Below are 13,013 nucleotides of genomic sequence, written 5' to 3' on the forward strand. Positions count from 1 at the left end.
TAGGCTGCAGAGTCATTGAGCTGGTACTCTCGGGCCCGTGTGAAGCAGCTCTGGACGCCGCTGTCGGCCCACAGTCGTTGGATGACGTTAGCCAGGTCATCTGGAAGGATGCCCTGCTCCTCCGCGGCGGCTGACAGGGCAAACAGTTGGCGAGCATCATCCTGACAAGGAAAGAGAGTAACAAACACACACATGTATTTGCAGTGTTAACAATAGGAAGCTTAAAAAAGTATATATATCTATGATACAAAGCTGATAAGCGTGACACTGTAGGAAGAAGTTTGTTTCCACATTGGTAATATACTCCTCGTTTCTTAAAATGTTCAGAAATAATGGACCTGAAAACATTTTACTATGATAAAATATGGAGAGTTGAGAATTGTGGAAATAGGGCTAAAATATAATTAAGTACTTCACTGATTTTGAGTCAAGTTTATAATCTTTCACTGATAGTAAGAATAAATTGTAGTTTTTAATGGACAACTTATGTGCACTATTCTCCTTGTGCTTTTAAGCTTGGACAGACTTTCTGTGTCCACAGATAGCTGTGGACACGCTGGACATGGTATTCACATCATGCTTTTTCAGAGCGTGACCAAGGTTAACGTTTATGCATTTCAGTGTCAACTTTACTGTTAGAGACCTACCGCTCTGGAGGCTTCCTCATAGTCAATCTTGAGGTTTGCCATGGCTTTGATGATGGCCATAATGGACTGGATTGTGTTACTGTAGACCACCGCTCTGTACTGCTTACACTCATCTTCTGAGTATCCATCCTCGTGAATGATCCTGAAATCACAACAGGGGGAGAGAGGCTGAGAGAGGCAAACACAACAAACGCATTTTTTTCATCACTTACTCACTCACTCTGCCTTAGACCTCATTGTGATTTTTGCAAACTTTGTTTTAGAAAGTGCTAAAAAATACAAAAAGTGTATAGTTGGACACAAAGTGACACCTAGCTCTTTGAATATGAGAAATCAGCATCATACTAGTTTAAGAATGTATAACACTTCATGTGTGATTCTCAGATTGTTATAACAATTCAAGGAAAAACTGTTTGATCATAACACAATGTTAGATGAAACTTACATCCTGTGCTCAACCAGGGAATCCAGAGGAGATGAATGTTGCTGTCTACACAACACTGTCTACACATTTCTGTTAAAAACTTGTTAGCCTTGATTCAAGCAGGAGCCATTTTCAATACTCTAAATCTGGATATATCCGTCATTAAACCTGTCATTAATGCTTCCTGTGGCTGTCACTTTACTTCAAAACATGTGTCATCCTTTCTTTGTCACAATATATTATAGTCAAGTGTGGGATTTTTTCATTGAAACTGGTTGAGTTTCCTGTGACACTCACAGTTTCTTAAGCATTTATCTTTTTGACAAAATGAGGAGGGAAAGTCCTTCGCATTGTATCTCTGAAATCTAGTTTTCACCATGTTACAATAGAAGTCGTGCTAAAGAAAGATCAACAACTCAACTGTCTTTGAGTGTAATATGAGGTAAGACAGTGGTGTTGAGTTTTTCTTCAGTGAACAGTCTCAATGACTGCCATTTAAAATGTCATAGCAGGAAAACCACAGGTGTCAAGAACTGTGGAAATCCATTAAAGTAAAGATCTAGGACTCTGATATAAATCATTCCTTAGGTGAAATGATCAAAACCTTGTGACTAAGAAATTGAGGCTTGATATTTTACAGTTGAACTAAATAAAAAAACACAAATACAACTGCATATATTACACTTAAATTAAGAAAATAAAAACAAATATGTAAACTGTAAAATAAACATTTTAATATTGGTATATATCTGCAAACAAAGATCCTAATATGTCTATGAGCTGATACTCTCAGCCAACCAACGAATGAGTCAGGCTCTAGGAATTAGTAAATACAGATAAGTTTACATGACTCAAGTTTACTGAGCCTGTGTCCTGTAAATTGAAACAGGCTAAAAATCCAAAACGGCACACAAGTGGTCTTCTTTTTTCCCCCCAGTGAATGCATCTTTAAAAGCAGAACCTTTATGTCTATATTTGCCATTGGGCCATTAATAAAGGTTGATGTCCATCAATATGTTAATCCCGCTACAGGAGAGACATCATGTTAGCTGGAGAATATGTCCATATATTAGTATTGGCATCCGCAATTGGCCAAAATTTGTTTCAAGATATCGGCCCTTTGGATATCAGCAAAAATGCATTATTGTGCATCCCTAATGTAAAGTAAAATGAAAATATTAAAAACAAACCAGAGCTGGATCCTGGAGTTGAGAGTACTGAGATACTTTACCTGTATTCTGCACAGTGACTTGACGACGACCTCCATAGGGCTTGTGATAATGTTCATGCTGCACTGACTTCTAATGGACCATTTCCAGCATGTTGCCTCTGAGCCAGGGGGCATCTACCTCTATACATTAGTCACCATATCAGTTAGCAGGAAGATTTCACTTATCAAGAAATACGCCTGTACAAAAGAAGCTGCAGTGCAGAGGAAGACACAGCTCACCTGTGTGTGTCTGATAGAGCAAAATGTTTCCCAATGGAATCTACATTGGAAGACCACATTTACTGGACGTACCTTAGTTCTTTAAATTTGAATAAAATAAATTATTTGCATTTCCTGTAGTGTGAAATAACAATTTTCGGTTTCCAGCTGATCTAACTGTTAAACTGATGTAGAGCTGAGATAAACCCTCCCACATATGTTCTATATCTGTTGTTTTCCTTCCCGTCTGGTGTCACATGACATTTTCCGTGAAAGAACAACAACAAAAGCAAACAGTCGACATAGACAACACTGTACATAATAATTACAATCAATCTAAGCTAATACAAGCCAGATATCTGACACAGGGGTCTTCTCCACTATGACTGTCTCTTGTGCTGTCACAGCAAAGTGTCTTATCTCAGGAAGACAGGAAGTAAGATGACGATTCATTCATTCATTCATAGTAATAAGTAGTATCTTCAGTGCATTGTGTCACATTCTTCAGATGTTGAGTTGAATTTTTTTTTACATTTCAACCCATTTCTAAATATAGGTGATAATTCTCTGGAACACGGAAGCCAATGAATGTATCACATCATGTTGTGCAAACACACAGAAAGGATCAGGTTTACAAGGAAACAACTGAACGCTGCTCATTCAGTCGGAAAACATTGCCAAACTGCATTGTGGTTCCGGTGTGTTGCTCGTGTGGCATGCAAGTTGAGCAGAACTCTTTTCATGTGGTAACGGAGGCATGAAGCAAGCATGGCTCAGTGGCTTGAGAGCTGACTAAGTTGTAACTGTGATTTTTGTCGTTGTGACGATCCGGCCGGCACCAAGTGTCGGGCACCCCCACCATCAAACGTTAACACAACGCATATATGTGAGTCCAGTGTGAGATTTTTGCTAAATGTTTTTTAAACCATCTATGTTTATATATTGTTAATACTAATGCCTGTTAATACATATTGTTTTGTCGACCCTGTTGGGAGGAAAAGCAAAACAATTAGCAGTCACTCACTTCATCTGCTTCACAATGGTGCTCTTCCCTGACTCGCCAGCACCTGCAGAGAGAACAAAAACAAGCAGAGGTTAAAAATACGCTCCCGTTAGACAAGAAACGTAAACAAGCAGCCAGCTTGGCCACCTCACATCTGGAGCTCCCCCCTCTCCGTTTGCCCTCTCTTTACCTCACAGCCTTACCTCATCCCTCACTTCCATTCTGCACCAGTCTACTCTTTCCTCTCACCGTGAACCAACAGGGATTCTGTCTCTACAGCTATAACCCGAAGATTTCCGCCTGTAGTCTGAGTTGAAATGGCCATAAAGCAAAGTCTTAACTTCACACTGGAAACATCTGAGACCCTTTGAACCTCTGAAGGAACAAGAACCACCTGCCGTCCTATCCTCCTCTTCTTTCAAGACAAGTCACTTTATCGTTGATAACATTTTAATGGAAACGCCTTGCAGTGACAGGATATGGGGCCTTTTTTTTTTTTTATTATCCAGTGCTATGTTTGTTCTTACAGCCTGAGGCGACCGGGGAGAGCTCATCTGCCACAAGGAATTCAACACTACACATATACAGACACATACACCCAGGGGTGCCTGTCAGTGCACTCTCTATTCGAACTCGCCCAGGGTGAAGTCTCTCTGGGATGACCCTCAAAATACACTACTACACAGCAGGCAGCACGCACATGCACAGAGAGGCCCCCGGGTAGCAATGGGCAAAGATAGTTTCCATAGACAGCTGTCAGCTCCTGCTCCTCCATGGTCAATGAGCTCAGACTGGTTAATCAAGCAGAACAAACAGTTTGCCATGAAATGAAGCCAGTTTTAATGGACATCTGAGAGCCTAAAGGTGTCATTAGGTGTGTGCTATGTGGTCAGAAATGTGATGTGTGTGCCCGGGGTCTGAGCGTACGGAGACAGGACACTAGGGTGAAAGCGGTTTTCTGTTTCCATGCAGACGCATTGTGACGTTCTCCATTTTGCATCCACCACATGGTTCTGGAGTCTCCACTGTCTCCACCAAGAAATCTGCAAATCAAACTGTGATGAAGCGCTCGTCCATCTGCTGCACAGTCTGTGGACCATAGTGTTACACAGGAGGAAAGGTGGGGAAGAAATGCTCTCTCTGGCTGCACTGTATACATTGGATATGAACTAAAACTGTAAACATATCCTCCTAGAAAATAAGACACAAAAGTAAAAAATGTTTGGGATTGTAAGGGAAATGAGGAGTGTGCGTAATGCATTGGTTAGAGGACAGATCAAATATTTAGCAGCACATAAATCCAGCTTCCCTGAGAACCCCAAACGATAAGCAGTATACTTGATGGATGGATTAATCATTACCAAGGAAGGTATGTATCATCTGTTTATATATTTTTTCGTTAGCAACATTACAGAAAAATATACATCGATCCATTAATTATCTAAACCCCTTTTAACTTAAGGGTCACAGGGGGAGCTGGAGCCAATCTCATCGACCGAGGCAGGTAACACCCATTCAATTTCGGAGTGGACCTGGTTAAATGGGTTAACACAGAACTTATTTTTAAAAAGGTGAAATAGGGCATTAGACTTGACAGAGGTACAAACTCTCTGATCACCCTTATACTTCTGCTTTAGCTGGTTAAAACTACAAAGGCCATCAAATCTATTAAACTACCTCTTAGGTTTAAGCACTAATAAAGGATATTAATAATTAAGCATTGTCCCTGGAGCCTCTGCTATGTCTGGATTCAAACTGCGAGAGCATATTTTCTAGATTTGTGAGTTCACACAAACACACGCTCTCCTGATAGTAGTAAACATGCCCTTTGGAGTTTGTCCAGTGAATCTGAAGCAACAGTTCGAAACGAGCAGTGAAGTTTGGCACAGATCTTGTCACTGCTGGTTTGATTAACAAAAAGGTAGCAGTTCTTTTCACTGTACAACACAAATATAAATACAGCTCCAGGCAGACTGTGATGTTCTCAGCATTCAAGCATGTGCGTGTGGAATCTGTCCGGAGCAAATGATATGCCTGCTAAACACTCTGCTCATCTGCCTCTGACAAACTTTAATGCAAGAATACTAAACTCTAACAGACACATGCAGAGGAAGTGCAGGCCTGCGCTGCAATATTTGTCTTTAATATTTTATAACTGATATAAAAGGCTGCCATTAACTGTACAAGCACATGTACTTTAGTAAGAATGTTTTCAGAATTCCTACAGGGCTGGACACACTTTGTTTTTACTAATACCTTAACTGAACGAACAGGACTGCAGCAGTGGCATGAACACATGAACACGAACACAAACACACTCACACACACAAACACACACCCTGGTGGCTTTTTTTCCCCAGCAGACAAATTCAAATGTCACTGGTGCTACTAACAACATTATCAATGGCTCTGCTGAGTTCGAGTTTCCTCAGTGTGAGAGTAGGGCAGTGTGCAAAATACCAAGACCCTAAAGCAGCTAAATAGAATTCAGCCAACAATAAAATTGTGAATTACATCTGCGATTGTCCTGCTATGATACATCAAAAGATCTGCTTTGAAACAGGCATTTTTTGGGAGGAAATATGACTGAGTACACATACAGTCATCATCAGATCTCAGTGGGGGTGGTAGCAGAATAAGCTTTTTATATGCTTTGAAAGATAAAATAAAAGACACTAGGAGAAGGATGAATAACCATGAAGACATTTTATATAGTAATAGAATAAAGCAGCAGAGAAAATGTAAATCTCCCTGGAACAGTCAGGAAATTGCCTGATTACTGACCGGGAGAACCAACTTGAGGTGGGTGCCTGGGGAACCAGTGCCACCAGGACTGACTGGGGTCCACCTGCAGCAGGACGGAGCGGTGTGTCTGACCCATGATGGACAGACTGTATTCACAGGCAGTGAGTGTTGTTATCAGTGACACTATCATGTCAGCTGAAATTCACACTTGTTTCTTTCCTCTGCACATTACGAGAGAAAATACAAACAGGAACATGAACAACTTTAATCAAGTCCCACATGACCACACACAACAAAAGCAAACCTTACATTTTAATAAAAGGACAGAATACACTGCTCCCTCAGGGTCAGGTAAGATATCAGAAACAAAGTGTGTTGCTGCAGTGGTGTACCTGGTGGATTCATTCATTTAATTGTTAGAGAGCAGATGAGGGAAATAACTCTTGCCTGTTTTTATAGACAACATGGGACCCACAAATGTTGGTTGCTGCTTCATTTGGACTCAAATGAGTTTGTAATTGGGTATCTACCTTTGTTTGAGGATGCGCAGGTAGCTGCTGAGGGGCGCCTTGGTATGAAAAACAATTATCATTGTTGTACCAGGGGAAATCTCTCTGTTCCCATCGTGCAGGTGGTTTTAGTCCTTGGTTACAATTATCCAGGTGTTAAGCTACAAGTTGAGAGATCTAAATACCCTGATTAATGAGTGTGAGCCATCTGAACCACCCGTTACCTGAAATGATCTTCAAGTCAAATCTTGACCTGTTCAAATATGTCCCGTGACCCGACCCATCACTTGTGATTAAACACACCTCTACATACACAGTCTCTCATTAAAATGGGTTATGGCCTCCTCGTCCTCCTGTTTTGGTGGTTGAGTTATGTTCTTGGAAAAATATTTGTGAATTGATGCAGCGCAGGAGATCCTGCACCTTTCATTGTGTTTGCCTCCTATGATGTGCCTTAGCTTGTGGCTCTCAAAGGCTACTACTCCTTGGTACTTTTTAGAAGCAAGCAAAGCCTCTGGAAACGTGTTCACCACTGACCAATTTTTATCTATGAGATCTATTTTTATGTATTCGCTAGTTTGCTGTTGGTAAAGTTATTTGACAGTTATCTGAGCGGAGGTAAGATACATTTGGTGGTGTAGGCCGTCAGAATAAAACAAATTATTGTGGTTGACAAGCCTTCACATAAACTGATTCAAATGTAAAAAAAAAATACTGCATTGTAATCTCTTGTTTCCCAGACAAATAACTCACTTAAAATCAGTGTGCAGGAGTCTGGTGTGAGCATTACAGTTTTTATCAGACATAAAAAACCTTGTTGATTGATTGGCCTTAAGATTAAATATCTCAACACCAAGAGGTTTTCTTGTCAAACAAAGGTCAAGCAAAAACCACCTAAAGATCTGCTTTAGTCAACAATGTTCACTCATTGATTTTTTTGGAAATTATAGGTCCTAGTGAGGAATTCGAGTTTTTTTTGACAGAAAGATTAACAGAAAAAAACTGACAGAGCTTTATCTACTCCCACATTTAAGCAGTGATGAAATTAAATGAGACAAAGTAATGTGCCGGCCTGCTCTTCTGTCCGAATTCCTTACATGCTCACAGTCTCTAGAGAGCTTATCTAGTTAAGCATGATGAAAGTCCAGATATAAAAAGAAGACATTTCAAAGGATCCTTCCCACTGTCCTGTGTTAAGACTGACAATCAACAGCTCAAAACAATTGTTATCGTCCTGCAGTGCTGACACATTGCATCAGCATCTTGCATCCACAGCTTTAATCTAGTTTAAATTTTAACTGTTCACCTCCACTGGCGTTAAAGCTTTACTCTGTGTGTGAATAAATGTGCATGTGTTTGGAGCAAGTGTGACCCATCCTGGTGGGACTGGGAGCAAGACACAAAGGCAGCAGTGTGGGTCCCTGCTAGCTGAGAACACAGGGCCGCTGTTGATGTTTAGGCCTGAACCGTTCCAATCAGAGCTATAGCTCACACAAGTTACTCACACTGCTCCGCCTCCTTTCAGTCAGCCCGACAACTGCCCTCGCCACCCGCAGCAAATCACTTTATGGCCACTAGTAAAGAGTAAATGAAATGCTTGTGGGGGCATGACTGAAGAAGCTTCATTTCACTGCTGATGAGAGGAACATGTGTTGAACTGAGAAATACATTCAAACAATAAATACTTCAATAACAAAACCAATACTGAGAGGGCTCTCAGCCCTGATGATCCTGACAAACTGTTTTAAAGCATAAACTCAATGATTCCACAATAAAAAGAGGACTGGGAGGAAATTCAGTGACACTGATGTCGGAGGAGACTTTGACATTTGAGGGGGATTTTTAGTTAACACAACAATATCAGTAGGAGTCCTGATAGGGATTTTGATAATAGGTTGACTAGAAGAGGAAAAAATAATATATTATATATTGAATAACAAAGAAAATGTTAACAGTTTAAGGTAGATATAATTCAACCAAGCATGTAGACCAGAGTGCAATTCAGGCCACAATATTCTGTCTGAACTCGAACTAGCCTTAGAGAAGAATTAGCAGAGTCCAACCTGAACCTGACAGACATTCTGGTTTTTGTGACCTCAGCCTGAGGTTTTCCCTTGTTGTTTTATGTGCAGCGTAAAAAATTCCAGTAGATAGACCAGTTAACATGATTGAACCAGAACTGAACACTGATTCCAAATATGTTTCTCCAAACTTGGCTCAGTGTGGGTATCCAAACTCTAATCCAGAAACAATATGGACAGAAGCCTCATATTTCATTTAGATTTTTTCCCTCTCACATTCAGTCTTTTTCTCGCTTCCTGGCTGATAAGCGTTCAGTAACAGCTTGGCCTTAAATGGAGTGTGGGCACAATAATTCAAACACAATATAAAATAATCCAATTCAACAAGCATGTTTTCTTGCAGAGGTATTGTCCTACATTCCATTTACTGCACACGGTTTGTGTTCATGTATTGTGTACAATATGTAGGAGTGGGTCAATGATACTTTGCCCTCAATGTGTTAATGCAGTCCTCTTTCATACATGATTTTACAAGCTGCTCATAATATTCTAAATAAGACTGGCGGCCTCTGAGTAATTACTGTGTTGTAATTGTGGAGCCATTTGCACTGCACCATCAGGCATGCAGTCATTTTACTGAAAAATAAATAGGACATTGGCTTTACTGTCTGAAAAATGAATGTCGCATGTTTTAATTAGACAATTATTTAAGTAATTCTTAAGCTGCCAATAACTGAGTTTCAAACAAAGCAAAAGTTGAATAAAACATCGTCAAGAGCGAGAGAATATTCAGCCTTCTACTAAATCTATAATGGAATGGCCCTCTGGTCTCCACTTCAGTACAGACTGTTAAATAAATCAATGTGTGACCTCAGTGGTGACAGGCCGCCCCATGAATATCAAATATGAACTGGCTTTTAAGTTGAACTCCGAGGACAATGGAGGCAAACATTGGATGTCATAAGGTTTGAAATCAATATCCACTGAGAGACACAGCGAGTTAATGCAGTTAAGTTGAGTACAGATAAATATTAGTCACAGTGCACGCAAGGCTTGTCTTATTGTTAGACATTGTTTCTCACCCACTTGAGACTCATCATCCTCACAATCTCTTTTTCTCACTCGCAGCAGCCTCAGACACATTGAGACTCAACTAAATAACACAACGAGACGCTTGAATTCTCGCTGTCTTCCCGCTAATATACAGTACACTAAGCATACAGGGGAAAAGTGATAGGAAGGTTTTCACGCCAAGATGAGTAACTTAATGGGAATTTACAAAAACAAAAGGTAGGGAAGAGGGGGGGCAAGGATAGAGGGGAAAGGATAACAATAAAAGTGCTGAGACAGCGGCTCTTCCGGGAGTAGGATCCACAGAGAGAGCCTCACTACACTAAACTTTCTGACACATCTGTTACGTAACAAAATGGCCTTCATCACTTTTCCATCTCCCCTGGGCCTCACTCTCTTTATTCTATAATCAAATTTATTTCACTGTTTATGATTTCTTCCAAGTCTTTCCCCCACTATCCTCGACCGCCTACGCATCAAACATGACCGGTCCGATGGCGCCTGTTCTCTCACCAAGCGTTGTGAAATGTGCCATCCCAGACCCGTGACCAGAGGCCCTCAGAGAGACAAATTTGCCACTTCCTATTGTCGGATCCAATCAAGGAGGAAATGCAAGCAGCTTGCATGAACACGTGTACACTTGCGAATGCAAAGACGCATGCATACGCATTCGCAGACATATCTGTCTGTTTGAAAGGCAGCGACGGAGGGATTCAGTCTCCTCCAACAGATGGTTACCATGCCTCGGGCAATGAGCAAGTCTGGACAGCAGAGTCGCAACTGCTGCCAAAGCAGAGAGGAGTAAGACGACGAGAAGTCTTCCTTCTTTATGTATATCGGTGCATGTGAGGCAATACTGATGATGATGGTGGAAGGAAGGAGCAGTTTATTTCCTTCACATAAGCCATTTGATGACAAGTCTCATTAGGGATGCAAATTTCCATGATAAATTACAGGCCGGAGCAACTATCAATAATCCATTACTCACGAAACTAACTTCTACAGTTTAAAAAAATGCATTTCCTTGATGATACAGGAGCAATAGTTGATGAGATACAGAGCGGAAAGGACCAGTATGTGAGAATTAAGACTTGTCCAACTGCAACATGCTTTACTGTGTATGGAAAACCCTGCATTGGCTCTGATCATATTTATAATCTATGAATCATTTACCTCACCAATTCTGGAGTCATAAAAATAAAAGCAAGGCTTATACTCGCATGAACTGTGTTTGATTGTAAGACCATAAAAATACAGCAAAAGCAACAGTGGAGCTTGGAGCGCTACGTGCAGTTTATTAGTGAAACGTGAGCCACATGGTCAATACACTTCCTGAGCAATTAGCGGTTTTAAAGGTTAACTGATTAGGAGAAATCAAGAAAGAAGAAGAGACAAACCTATTCAGATAAGAAAAATAAATTGGGAGTAAATTTAATCAGAAGTTTGTTTTAAAAAAAAGCTGCAAAATAATAAATAAAAAACAATAATATTTTTGTGAAAGATTGAAGGCCATTGATTATTTTAGTCATAGTCAACAGGTTAGATACAAATTCCCACCAGCAATACACTGTCAATGAGGCTGCACAGTCATCCTCCTTCCATCAATAGAAGAGGGAAACGTAAAGAGCTGGTGAAAGAGGGAAACACAAATAAAGGAGAAGGTATCATGTTGTAAATGTGTCGAAAAACTATCAAATGATAGCGTAGCTCACAGGAGCTCAGGAATACGTCATCTTTGAAATTGTAGGAGAGGTAAAATGCTCCGTCAGGCAACTGGGACCACCGGAATAAAATGTCCATTTACAGCTGTCTATAGCTGCTTTCAGACATTTTCCAGAACATTTCCAGAGGGGCTGGATGTGAGAACATAAATGTCAGTTAGTCTGGACATTTTCTAGGCTTGTCCTGCCAGCCCTCGAGTAAAATGTCTGGGAAAATGTCAGGCTGAGCCCATGTGAGAATTCAACAAGAAAATCTCACAGCAAGCGAGTGGGCATGTTGATGGTTTTAACACCCAACGGATGTAAAACTGGAAGAATACAGATATCTCAGTGTGACAAAGATAATTGAAGAAGCAGACAAAGATGTCAGCCGGGAAAGATAAGAGAGCTTTTGGTGATGGTGATCATTTTTAATCATCCCAAAATAGGAAAATTGGTTTGAGAGGAATTATTTGGCACACTGAGATAAGTGGGATGGCAAACGTTGATTTTAGCAGACAGGAGAGAGGATCAGCTGAGGTAAGTGAAAGGTAAAGAGAGGACAGGAGGAGGAGAGAAACAGAGCTACAACTTTTAGGGACCCTGAGGATGCCATATTAACTGCCCAGTCACCAGCCTTATCTGCCGATGACTGAAACAACCATGACTCTCTCTCAGGAGTAGATTAGAGCACAAAACCTCAACATGGAAGCTGCGGTTTATCAGGCACCGATTTGAGACAGTCAATATTTATGACAGATTACTCATGCTCCTTAAATCTTGCTGATCAGTGAAAATACAAATAATGGTGAGGTCTCTCTCGCTCTCGTTTCTGTCATGCATTTGATCCAAGTGTCGCTTCCCCACCTCATTTCATCGGCTCTGAATTTTTGTAGTGAAACCGTTTGATGGAGCGGCGAGCTATCAGGCATGCCACAGCGCCAGGAGCGGTAATCACAGTCCACCAGATGGAATGAATTCATAATTGATGTTGATTTTCAAACTGTATGCAAGGATGAGGGAGCGTCAAGCAGAACGGTGCTGAAAATCTGCAGCCCTCGAGATTTTCGAATGTACTGCAACATCTGGAGAGGGCTTCCTCTGACATTACGCTACTACAATGTGAATAAGCAAGAAAATCAATTTTCCAATGTAGACTGACCTTCAAACTCACATTTCTACAACATGTCCCCCTGTGCTGCAAGTAAAGAGTGAAAATGTTCATATAACTTGTTAATCGATGGAATTATCCAGCTGTTTCTAATCCATTGTTTTGTGTTTCATATAATATACTGTATGTGCAAGTTGGTGCTGCTTAAGATTTTGGTGACTGGTCCTGATTTTTACACTTTAGAACTGAAATCTTGCCATGATGGACACTGTTCATGACTATAAATGTTTGCCTTACACAGCTGCAGCCATGCTGCGTACGTGTGTGCATCCTCTCCCTGACTTTGACACCTA

General features: G+C 40.7%; 1 protein-coding gene across 1 annotated transcript in view; it reads right to left on the reverse strand.

Annotated features, from left to right (window-relative positions):
* LOC109629249 (guanine nucleotide-binding protein G(i) subunit alpha-2) overlaps positions 1–13,013 on the reverse strand; it is a 47,040-nt gene that overhangs the window by 7,273 nt on the left and 26,754 nt on the right. Inside the window, exons 2-4 of the mRNA XM_020086868.2 lie at positions 3,525–3,567; positions 648–789; positions 1–161 (exon numbers count right to left, since the gene is read on the reverse strand). Of these exons, the coding sequence (XP_019942427.1) occupies positions 1–161; positions 648–789; positions 3,525–3,567 (346 nt within the window). The remainder of the gene's footprint in view (positions 162–647; positions 790–3,524; positions 3,568–13,013) is intronic.

Source organism: Paralichthys olivaceus, chromosome 2 (assembly GCF_024713975.1).
Source record: "Paralichthys olivaceus isolate ysfri-2021 chromosome 2, ASM2471397v2, whole genome shotgun sequence".
In the NCBI taxonomy this organism is placed as follows: Eukaryota; Metazoa; Chordata; class Actinopteri; order Pleuronectiformes; family Paralichthyidae; genus Paralichthys; species Paralichthys olivaceus.